At 47.0% G+C, this 12,682-nt stretch overlaps 1 protein-coding gene across 1 annotated transcript in view; it reads right to left on the bottom strand.

The window, feature by feature from the left end:
• Positions 1 to 12,682, bottom strand: part of ASB6 (ankyrin repeat and SOCS box containing 6) — a 155,434-nt gene that overhangs the window by 5,857 nt on the left and 136,895 nt on the right. The window contains exon 3 of the mRNA XM_038744757.1: positions 1,440 to 1,623. Within this exon, the coding sequence (XP_038600685.1) occupies positions 1,440 to 1,623 (184 nt within the window). The remainder of the gene's footprint in view (positions 1 to 1,439; positions 1,624 to 12,682) is intronic.

The raw sequence follows: 12,682 nt of genomic DNA, 5'->3' as shown, positions 1-12,682 counted from the left end.
ACGTGGGCACTGGCAAGACAGATAATAATAATAATGGCATTTTATTAAGCGCTTACTATGTGCAAAGCACTGTTCTAAGCGCTGGGGAGTTTACAAGGTGATCAGGCTGTCCCACGTGGGGCTCACAGTCTTCATCCCCATTTTACAGCTGAGGGAACTGAGGCCCAGAGAAGTGAAGTGACTTGCCCAAAGTCACACAGCTGCCAAGTGGCGGAGCCAGGATTCGAACCGATGACCTCTCACTCCAAAGCCCGGGCTCTTTCCACTGAGCCACGCTGCTTCCCAAGGATACTTTGGGGAAATGGAGAATCATCATCAATCGTATTTATTGAGCGCTTACTATGTGCAGAGCACTGTACTAAGCGCTTGGGAAGTACAAATTGGCAACATACAGAGACAGTCCCTACCCAACAGTGGGCTCACAGTCTAAAAGGGGGAGACGGAGAACAAAACCAAACGTACTAACAAAATAAAATAAATAGAATAGATATGTACAAATAAAATAAATAGAGTAATAAATATGTACAAACATATATACAGGTGCTGTGGGGAAGGGAAGGAGGTAAGATGGGGGGATGGAGAGGGGGACGAGGGGGAGAGGAAGGAAGGGGCTCAGTCTGGGAAGGCCTCCTGGAGGAGAATGCTGGGGGATGTTTCTAAAATGGGCCGAAAACCCCTGCTCTAAGGCAGAAGACAAAAAGACGACTCGGCTCGGCAGATTTTTTTCATTCTGCCTCCCAACGTAACGCAGTGGTTTGCCCTCCAATGATTTCCCTAAAGTCTTAGGAGAAACTTGCGGCTTCCCGACAATCCCCTACGGCCGGAGCTCATCTCCGCTACCCCCAGGCTGTTTCCAGACCATGCCGGTGCTCAAGGGAACACAGGCAGCAGAGCTCCTCTTGGGAATCAACCCAAACGCGTTAAAGGAAGGTGGGGAACGGTGATGGGGAGAGCGCAAAGCCCCCCTGACCCCAGAAACGAAAACCAAAGAGAGGGAAAGCCTCACCCGTGACCATTCAGCACAACGTAAAGGCCTCAAAAGCCGGAATCCTGACACCACATTCCCTCGGTTCCCCTGCTTCCAACCTCTGGCCACTGTTAGAGAAGCAGCGTGGCTCAGTGGAAAGAGCCCGGGCTTTGGAGTCAGAGGTCATGGGTTCCAATCCCGACTCCGCCAGCTGGGTGACTTTGGGCAAGTCACTTCTCTGGGCCTCAGTTCCCTCATCTGCAAAATGGGGGTTGACTGTAAGCCCTCTGTGGGACAACCCGATCACCTTGTAACCTCCCCAGCGCTTAGAACAGTGCTTTGCACATAGTAAGCGCTTAATAAACGCCACTATTATTATTATTATTGTTTAATCTCCACTGTAAGACAACCCCCCCCAATCGTGTCCATCTGAACCCGGGGAAGAAGTGACAGGAGGAGAAAGCTGAGTTACCTCTCCAGGGTTTCCTGTCCCTCCGGATCTTGTATCCCTAGAGATTCCAGGATGGCATCCACCAAAGGCTGATACTCAAAAATGATTCTGCGGAAGCCATGGAGGAAAGGCATGACGGCGGCCCAGTCGGAGTTTATGCAGGAAACTCCCACGTCAGTCGCAAGGGGCCCGTGGCTGTTTCCTCCTGAAATCCGAGAGACAGACAGAGATTCATTCATCCATTCAATCGTATTTATTGAGCGCTTAACTGTGTGCAGAGCACTGGACTACGCACTTGGAAGGTAAAATTCAGCAATAAAGGGAGACAGTCCCTCCCCACATAGGGCTTACAGTCGAGAAGGGGGAGACAGATGTCAAAACAAGTAAACAGGCATCAATAGAAATAGAATGATAGATTATAATTATAAACATGATTTATAAATAGAACCTATACTATATAAAGATGAAAAATCAAGCAGTTGTATTAATGAGCGCTTACTGTATGCTGAGCATTCACTCAGTTATATTTACTGAGCGCTTACTGTGTGCACAGCACTGGACTACGCACTTGGAAGGTAAAATTCAGCAATAGAGACAGTCCCTCCCCACATAGGGCTTACAGTCGAGAAGGGGGAGACAGACGTCAAAACAAGTAAACAGGCATCAATATAAATAGAATGATAGATTATAATTATAAATATGAATTATAAATAGAACCTATACTATATAAAGGTGAAAAATCAAGCAGTTGTATTAATGAGCGCTTACTGTATGCTGAGCATTCACTCAATTATATTTCCTGAGCGCTTCCTGTGTGCAGAGCACTGGACTACGCACTTGGAAGGTAAAATTCGGCAATAAAGAGAGACCGTCCCTTCCCACATAGGGCTTACAGTCTAGAACGGGGAGACATATGTCAAAACAAGTAAACAGGCATCAATAGAAATAGAATGATAGATTAGAATTATAAACATGAATTATAAATAGAATCTATACTATATAAAGATGAAAAATCAAGCAGTTGTATTAACGAGCGCTTACTGTATGCTGAGCATTCACTCAGTTATATTTACTGAGCGCTTACTGTGTGCACAGCACTGGACTACGCACTTGGAAGGTAAAATTCAGCAATAAAGAGAGACAGTCCCTTCCCACATAGGGCTTACAGTCTAGAAGGGGGAGACAGACGTCAAAACAAGTAAACAGGCATCAATAGAAATAGAATTATAGATTATAATTATAAATATGAATTATAAATAGAATCTATACTACATAAAGATGAAAAATCAAGCAGTTGCATTAATGAGCGCTTACTGTATGCTGAGCATTCACTCAACTATATTTACTGAGAGCTTACTGTGTGCACAGCACTGGACTACGCACTTGGAAGGTAAAATTCGGCAATAAAGAGAGACAGTCCCTCCCCACATAGGGCTTACAGTCGAGAAGGGGGAGACAGACGTCAAAACAAGTAAACAGGCATCAAAAGAAATAGAATGATAGATTATAATTATAAACATGAATTATAAATAGAACCTATACTATATAAAGATGAAAAATCAAGCAGTTGTCTTAATGAGTGCTTTACTGTATGCTGAGCATTCACTCAATTATATTTCCTGCGCTCAAGCGCTCAAGTACAGTACGTTTTAAGCGCTCAATAAATACGATTGATGATGATGATGACGGTACAATTCAGCAACAAAAGCCAAGCCCTTGAGAGACTATAATAAAACGAGAAATATAATAAACAAGCAGCAGTGTGGCTTAGCGGAAAGAGCCTGGGCTTAGGAGTTGGGGGTCGTGGGTTCTAACCCCGACTCCACAGTTTATCAACTGTGCGGGGGGCAAGTCACTTCTCTGTTAAGTCACCTAGTAAGCGCTTAACAAATACCAACATTATTATTATCATTATTATTATTATCATTATTATTAAAACACGAGTTGGTAGACACAGACCCTGCCCACAACGAGCTTACAGCCAAGAGGGGGCTCCTTGCATCCATAAGGATGCTTGGGAGTCCATGCAATAACGTGGGGAAAATGAAAGCAGAACTCTCCGCTCCTGTCCTCAGTCGGTTTCATCATCATCATCAATCGTATTTATTGAGCGCTTACTGTGTGCAGAGCACTGGACTAAGCGCTTGGGAAGTACAAATTGGTTTCGTTCAAGGCCGACAGTTCCCAAGCGCTTAGTCCAGTGCTCTGCACACAGTAAGCGCTCAATAAATACGACTGAATGAATAGATGGGTTTCCCAAATACATGGCAACCCGTTTTGCAGGGGGGAAAATAATGGCCTCCCCCGAAATCAGAGGCGTGACCGAGTGGTTAAAGCAGCGGTCCAGAAGGATCTGTTCTGTTTTGCTGTCAGTCTCCCCCTTCTAGACTGTGAGCCCATTGTTGGGGAGGGACCGTCTCTCTATGTTGCCGAACTGTACTTTCCAAGCGCTTAGTACAGAGCCCCGCACACAGGAAGCGCTCAATAAATACACCTGGAATGAATGAATCTGGTTTCTAACCCCAGCTCTGCCGCTCCTCTGCTGGGGGCCGAGTCACTTCTTCACAATAATACCCCGGGTATTCATTCGTTCAGTCGTTATCTGTTGAGCGCTTACGGTGTGCACAGCACTGTACTAAGCGCTTGGGAAGTCCAAGTCGGCAACAGATGGAGACGGTCCCTACTCAACAACGGGCTCCCGGTCTAGAAGGGGGAGACACAACAACACAAAACATGGAGACAGGTGTCAAGATCGTCAGCGCTTACTATGTGCAGACTGAGCCCCCTCCTTCCCCTCCCCACAGCACCTGTATATATGTTTGTACAGATTTATTACTTTTTATTTATTTTACTTGTACATATTTATTTTATTTTGCTAATATGTTTTGTTTTATTGTCTGTCTCCCCCTTCTACACTGTGAGCCCACTGTTGGGTAGGGACCGTCTCTAGATGTTGCCAACTTGTACCTCCCAAGCGCTTAGTACAGTGCTCTGCACACAGTAAGCGCTCAATGAATACGATCGATTGATTAGTACAGTGCTCTGCACACAGTAAGCGCTCAATAAATACGATTGAATGAATGAATGAATGAATGTGCCAAGCACTGTACCAAGTGATTCTAGACTGTGAGCCCACTGTTGGGTAGGGACCGTCTCTATATGTTGCCAACTTGTACCTCCCAAGCGCTTAGTCCAGTGCTCTGCACACAGTGAGCGCTCAATAAATACGATTGAGTGAACGAATGAGTGCTGTGCTAGAAACTTCTCAGCGCCTCAGTTACCACACCTGTAAAATAGGGACGGCATCCGACCTGATAAGCTTGCAACCACCCCAGAGCTCAGCGCAGTGACCGGCACAATAGTAAGCGCTTACCAAATACCAAGCGCTTAGTCCAGTGCTCTGCACACAGTAAGCGCTCAATAAATACGATTGAATGAACGAATGAAGTGCTGGGCTAGAAACTTCTCAGCTCCTCAGTTACTGCACCTGTAAAATAGGGACGGCATCCTACCTGATAAGCTTGCAACCATCCCAGAGCTTAGCGCAGTGACCGGCACGATAGTAAGCGCTTGCCAAATACTAAGCGCTTAGTCCAGTGCTCTGCACACAGTAAGCGCTCAATAAATACGATTGAATGAATGAATGAAATACCATTAAAAAACCCACCATGGCATCATCGTTCCCTGCAAGGGGGTTGCCCAATCCACGAAAGAAAAACCATGAGCTTCACGCTAAGGATTCTTCCTGTGGTTGGGGCCTACTGAGAGGTTGCAGGGAGCTAAAGCTGGGGGTGGGGAGGCCCATTCATTCGTTCAATTGTATTTACTGAGCGCTTACTGTGTGCAGAGCACTGTACTGAGCGCTTGGGAAGTACAAGTTGGCAACAGATAGAGACGGTCCTTACCCAACAACGGGCTCACAGTCTAGAAGGGGGAAACAGATGACAAAACAAAACACATGGGCACACTTAGAGAAGCAGCGTGGCTCGGTGGAAAGAGCCCGGGCTTGGGAGTCAGAGGTCGTGGGTTCAAATCCCGGCTCCGCCAATTGTCAGCTGGGTGACTTTGGGCAACTCACTTCACTTCTCTGGGCCTCAGTTCCCTCATCTGGAGAAAGGGGGTGAAGACTGTGAGCCCCCCGAGGGGCAACCTCATCACCTTGTAACCTCCCCAGCGCTTAGAACAGTGCTTTGCACATAGTAAGCACTTCATTCATTCATTCATTCAATCGTATTTACTGAGCGCTTACTGTGTGCAGAGCACTGTACTAAGCACTTGGGAAGTGCAAGTTGGCAACATATAGAGACGGTTCCTACCCAACAGTGGGCTCACAGACTAGAAGGGGGAGACAGAGAAAAAAACATATTAACAAAATAAAATAAATAGAATAGACATGTACAAATAAATAGAGAAATAAACACGTACAAGCATATATACATATATACAGGTGCTGTGGGGAGGGGAAGGAGGTAAGGCGGGGGAGGGGGAGAGGAATGGGGATGAATCAATCAATCAATCAATCAATCGTATTTACTGAGCGCTTACTGTGTGCAGATCACTGTACTAAGCGCTTGGGAAGTACAAGTTGGCAACATATAGAGACAGTCCCTACCCAACAGTGGGCAGACTGTGAGCCCCACGGGGGACAACCCGATCACCTTGTATCCACCCCCAGCGCTTAGCACAGCGCTTGGCACATAGTAAGCGCTTAACAAATGCCATTATTATGATGATTATGATTACCAAACAGGTATTTTCCCCCTGGAAAACCAGCCATCTCCTGCCTCCTTTAACCTGGGGGAACCGGGCTGGCCCACTCCAGGGGGAGGCACACACGTGGCCCTCCACCCCACCCCCTCCAAACACACAATCAATCGTATTTATTGAGCGCTTCCTGTGTGCAGAGCACTGTACTAAGCGCTTGGGAAGTCCAAGTTGGCAACATAGAGAGACGGTCCCTACCCACCAGTGGACTCACAGTCTAAAAGGGGGGGGAGACAGAGAACAAAACCAAACATACTAACGGAATAAAATAAATAGAATAGATATGTACAAGTAAAATAGAGTAATAAATATGGACAAACATATATACAGGTGCTGTGGAAAACACGTATACACACACACACAGCTGGGGTGCATGGTCCCAAGTCACTGCACTTCTCTAGGCCTCAGTGACCTCATCTGTAAAATGGGGATGAAGGCTGGGAGCCCCCTGAGGGGCAACCTGTTCACCTTGTAACCTCCCCAGCGCTTAGAACAGTGCTTGGCACATAGTAAGCGGTTAATAAATGCCATCATTATGATTATTATTGTTACCCAGCAACGAAGCGAGCTCAGCAGCATCAGCCCGTGGTCCTCCAGGCGGCGGCCAAGCCGGGCACCGGAAGTGGGCCGCTCTCTCCTCCCCGGGGCCGGGAGGGGCCAACGAGACGAGCGCCCCCTGCAGCGCCCCCTGGAGGCCCGGAGGCGGACCGGCGGGCGGGCGCCAACGGAGCAGGCGCCAGGGGGCAGGCGCGAGCTGCGGCGCGCGAGCGCGCGTGCGCGGGACCTTCCGAAGGAAGCCCGGCTTCATTCATTCATTCATTCATCCATTCATTCATTCATTCATTCATCCATTCATTCATTCATTCGTTCGTTCGTTCGTTCGGATTGATTGAGCGCTTCCTGCGCGCAGAGCCCTGCGCTAAGCGCTGGGGAAGTACAAGTCGGCAAATCCATCCATAATGATGGCATTTATTAAGTGCTTCCTATGTGCAAAGCACTGCTCTAAGCACTGGGGAGGTTACAAGGTGATCAGGTTGTCCCAAGGGGGGCTCACAGTCTTCATCTTCCATCCATCCATCCATCCATCCATCCATCCATCCATCCATCCATCCATAATGATGGCATTTGTTAAGCGCTTACTCTGTGCAAAGCACTGCTCTAAGCGCTGGGGAGGTTACAAGGTGATCAGGTTGGCCCAAGGGGAGCTCACAGTCTTCATCTTCCATCCATCCATCCATCCATCCATCCATCCATCCATCCATCCATAATGATGGCATTTATTAAGCGCTTACTATGTGCAAAGCACTGCTCTAAGCGCTGGGGAGGTTACAAGGTGATCAGGTTGGCCCAAGGGGGGCTCACAGTCTTCATCTTCCATCCATCCATCCATCCATCCATCCATCCATCCATCCATCCATCCATAATGATGGCATTTATTAAGCGCTTACTATGTGCAAAGCACTGCTCTAAGCGCTGGGGAGGTTACAAGGTGATCGGGTTGTCCCACGGGGGGCTCACAGTCTTCATCTTCCATCCATCCATCCATCCATCCATCCATCCATCCACCCATCCATAATGATGGCATTTATTAAGCGCTTACTATGTGCAAAGCACTGTTCTAAGCGCTGGGGAGGTTACAAGGCGATCAGGTGTCCCACGGGGGGGCTCACAGTCTTCATCTTCCATCCATCCATCCATCCATCCATCCATCCATCCATAATGTTGGCATTTATTAAGCGCTTACTCTGTGCAAAGCACTGTTCTAAGCGCTGTGGAGGTTACAAGGTGATCAGGTTGTCCCACGGGGGGGCTCACAGTTTTCATCTTCCATCCATCCATTCATCCATCCATCCATCCATCCATCCATCCATCCATCCATCCATCCATCCATTAATATGTTTTGTTTTGTTGTCTGTCTCCCCCCTTCTAGACTGTGAGCCCGCCGTTGGGTAGGGACCGTCTCTATATGTTGCCAACTTGGACTTCCCAAGCGCTTAGTCCAGTGCTCTGCACACAGTAAGCGCTCAATAAGGACGATTGAATGAATGAATGAATGAATCCATTCATCCATCCATCCATTCATCCATCCATCCATTAAAAAGCAGCGTGGCTCAGTGGAAAGAGCCCAGGCTTTGGGTTCAAATCCCAGCTGTGTGACTTTGGGCAAATCACTTCATTCATTCATTCACTCACTCATTCAATCATATTTATTGAGCGCTTACGGTGTGCAGAGCACTGTACTAAGCGCTTGGGAAGTCCAAGTTGGCAACATAGAGAGACGGTCCCTACCCAACAGTGGGCTCACAGTCTAGAATTCACTTCTCTGGGCCTCAGTTCCCTCATCTGTAAAATGGGGATGAGCCCCTCATGGGACAACCTGATTACCTTGTACCTCCCCCAGCACTTAGAACAGTGCTTTGTACATAGTAAGCGCTTAACAAATACCGACATGATTATTATTATTCATTCATTCATTCACTCTTAGAAAAGCAGTGTGGCTCAGTGGAAAGATCCCGGGCTTTGGAGTCAGAAGTCATGGGTTCAAATCCCATTTTTCCCACTTTGACTACTGCATCAGCCCCTTCCCAGACCTTTCTGTCTTCTGTCTCTCCCCTCTCCAGTTCATACTTCCCTCCGCTGCCTGGATCATTTTTCAGAAAAACCACTGAGTCCACATCTCTCCTCTTCTCAAGACCCATTCCCCTCCATATCAAAAAGAGGTTCCTTACGCTGGGCTTTTCATACACTCCATCAGCTCTCCTCGTCCCACCTTTCTTCACTGACCTCCTACCCAATCTTTACAGTCCACTCCTCCAAAGCAGCGTGGCTCAGTGGAAAGAGCCAGGGCTTGGGAGTCAGAGGTCGTGGGTTCGAATCCCGCCTCCGCCACTTGTCAGCTGGGTGACTTGGGGCAAGTCACTTCACATCTCTGGGCCTCAGTTCCCTCCTCTGTCAAATGGGGGTGAAGACTGTGAGCCCCACGTGGGACTCAATCCAATTGGCTTGTATCCACTCCAGCGCTTAGTACAGTGCCTGGCACATAGTAAGTGCTGAACAAATCCCACCGTTATTATCAGCGCTTAGAACAGTGCTTTACACATAGTAGGGGCTTAATAAATGCCATCATCATTATTATTATTATTACTCTCTGTTTCCCTTTGCCCACCTCTGCCCTCTGGGGTCAGGAACTCCTCCCACTTTCATATAATAATGACGGCGTTTATTAAGCGCTTACTATGTGCAAAGCACTGTTCTAAGCTCTGGGGAGGTTACAATAATAATAATAATGATGGCATTTGTTAAGCGCTTACTATGTGCAAAGCACTGTTCTAAGCGCTGGGGAGGTTACAATAATAATAATAATGATGGCGTTTATTAAGCGCTTACTATGTGCAAAGCACTGTTCTAAGCGCTGGGGAGGCTACAAGGTGATCAGGTTGTCCCACAGAGGGCTTACAGTCAACCCCCCTTTTCCAGATGAGGGAACTGAGGCCCAGAGAAGTGAAGTGACTTGCCCAAAGTCACCCAGCTGAAAATGGGTGGAGCCGGGATTTGAACCCGTGACCTCTGACTCCAAAGCCCGGGCTCTTTCCACTGAGCCACGCTGCTTCTCTAAATCACAGAACAGGAAAGTGGGGGGGGGGGGGCACGCAGGATTAGAACCCAGGTCCCCTGACTCCCAGTCTTGTCCTTCATCCACTGGGTGATGCTGGGTGAATTCATTCATTTATTCAATTGTATTTATTGAGCACTTACTGTGTGCAGAGCACTGGACTAAGCTGCCAACAATGAGCCCACCGTTGGGTAGGGACCGTCTCTATATGTTGCCAACTTGTACTTCCCAAGCGCTTAGTCCAGTGCTCTGCACACAGTAAGCGCTCAATAAATACGATTGATTGATTGATTGATTCTAGTCCGGGTGGGGAAGAGACAGATGGTAATGTAAATAAATATGTATTAATATACAGAAGTGCTGTGGGGCCGGGAGGGGAGGTGAACAAAGGGAGCAAAGCAGAAGGGAATGGAAGACGAGGAAACGGGAGCTTAGTCTGGGAAGGTCTCTTGGAGATTCATTCATTCAATTGTATTTATTGAGCGCTTACTGTGTGCAGAGCACTGTACTAAGCGCTTGGGAAGTACAAGTTGGCAATATATAAAGACAGTCCCTACCCAACGGTGGGCTCACAGTCTAGAAGGGGGAGACAGAGAACACAACCAAACATATTAACAAAATAAAATAAATAGAATAAATATGCACAAATAAGGATTTGAATGAGGGGGAGAGAGTAATTGTCTGTCAGATTTGGAAAGAGGGGGCTTCCGGGCCAGAGGCAGGATTTGAGCTAGGGGTTGGCAGAGGGATTAGAACAGTGCTTTGCACATAGTAAGCGCTTAATAAATGCCATCATTATTATTATTATTATAGACGAGATGGAGGCACCGTGAGAAGACTAGTCTTATTCATTCAATCAATCAATTGTATTTATTGAGTGCTTACTGTGTGCAGAGCACTGGACTAAGCGCTTGGGAAGGCCAAGTTGGCAACATCTAGAGATGGTCCCTACCCAACAGTGGGCTCACAGTCTAGAAGGGGGAGACAGAGAACACAACCAAACATATTAACAAAATAAAATAAATAGAATAAATATGCACAAATAAGGATTTGAATGGGGGGGAGAGTAATTGTCTGTCAGATTTGGAAAGAGGGGGCTTCCGGGCCAGAGGCAGGACATGAGCTAGGGGTTGGCAGCGGGATTAGCACAGTGCTTTGCACATAGTAAGCGCTTAATAAATGCCATCATTATTATTATTATTATAGACGAGATGGAGGCACGGTGAGAAGACTAGTCTTATTCATTCAATCAATCAATCATATTTATTGAGCGCTTACTGTGTGCAGAGCACTGGACTGAGCGCTTGGGAAGTCCAAGTTGGCAACATCTAGAGACGGTCCCTACCCAACAGAGGGCTCACAGTCTAGAAGGGGGAGACAGAGAACAAAACAAAACATATTAACAAAATAAAATAAATAGAATAAATATGCACAAATAAGGATTTGAATAGGGGGGGAGAGTAATTGTCTGTCAGATTTGGAGAGAGGGGGCTTCCGGGCCAGAGGCAGGATTTGAGCTAGGGGTTGGCAGCGGGATTAGAACAGTGCTTTGCACATAGTAAGCACTTAATAAATGCCATCATTATTATTATTATAGATGAGATGGAGGCATGGTGAGAAGACTAGTCTTATTCATTCAATCAATCAATCATATTTATTGAGTGCTTACTGTGTGCAGAGCACTGGACTAAGTGCTTGGGAAGTCCAAGTTGGCAGCATATAGAGACGGTCCCTACTCAACAGCGGGCTCACAGTCTAGAAGGGGGAGACAGAGAACAAAACCAAACATATTAACAAAATAAAATAAATAGAATAGATATGTACAAGTAAAATAGAGTAATAAATTCAATTCATTCAATCGTATTTAAAGATTAGCATTAGAAGCATTAGAAATTAGAATAATAATAACAGTAATAATGATGTCCCATTTCACAGATGAGGGAACTGGGGCACAGAGAAGTGAAGTGACTTGCCCCAACTCACCCAGCTAACAATTGGCAGAGCCGGGATTTGAACCCATGACCTCTGACTCCAAAGCCCAGGCTCTTTCCACTGAGCCACGCTACTTGTCTGCTGTGTGACCTGGGGTGAGTCGCTTCCCTTCTCTGGGCTTCAGTTACCTCATCTGTAAAATGGGGGTTTAAGATGGTGAGCCCCGGGTGGGGCAGGGACTGTGTCCAACCTGATTACCCCAGTGCTTGGCACATAGTAAGCGCTTAACAATAATAATAATAATGATGATGATGATGGCATTTATTAAGCACTTACTATGTACAAAGCACCGTTCTAAGCGCTGGGGAGGTTACAAGGTGATCAGGTTGGCCCACGGGGGGCTCACAGTCTTAATCCCCATTTTACAGATGAGGGAACTGGGGCACAGAGAAGTGAAGCGACTTGCCCCAAGTCACCCAGCTGACGAGTGGCGGAGGCGGGATTTGAACCCATGACCTCTGACTCCACACCATTTACGGAGCTGATTGAGGGCCTTAAATTCAGTCAGTTGGTCGACGTCCATGCCACTGCTCACTCCTCAGGCACTCTGTGAGTGTCTCTTCTCAGGCAGGGCCTCGGGTGCCTGACTGGGACCCTGGGACAGTTGCTTTCCCGTTTTTCCCGGAGTTTTTTTTTATGGGAGTTGACGATGATGATGATGATGGCATTTCTTAAGTGCTTACTACCAACTTGTACTTCCCAAGCGCTTAGTCCAGTGCTCTGCACACAGTAAGCGCTCAATAAATACGACTGAATGTGTCAAGCACCGTTCTAAGCGCTGGGGTACTAATAACGATGGCATTTGTTTGCAGAGCACTGGACTAAGCGCTTGGGAAGTCCAAGTTGGCAACATCTAGAGACAGTCATCATCAATCAATCGTATTTATTGAGCGCT

Source organism: Tachyglossus aculeatus, chromosome 4, assembly GCF_015852505.1.
Source record: "Tachyglossus aculeatus isolate mTacAcu1 chromosome 4, mTacAcu1.pri, whole genome shotgun sequence".
Classification (NCBI taxonomy): domain Eukaryota; kingdom Metazoa; phylum Chordata; class Mammalia; order Monotremata; family Tachyglossidae; genus Tachyglossus; species Tachyglossus aculeatus.
This window is presented reverse-complemented; position numbering and strand designations above follow the sequence as displayed.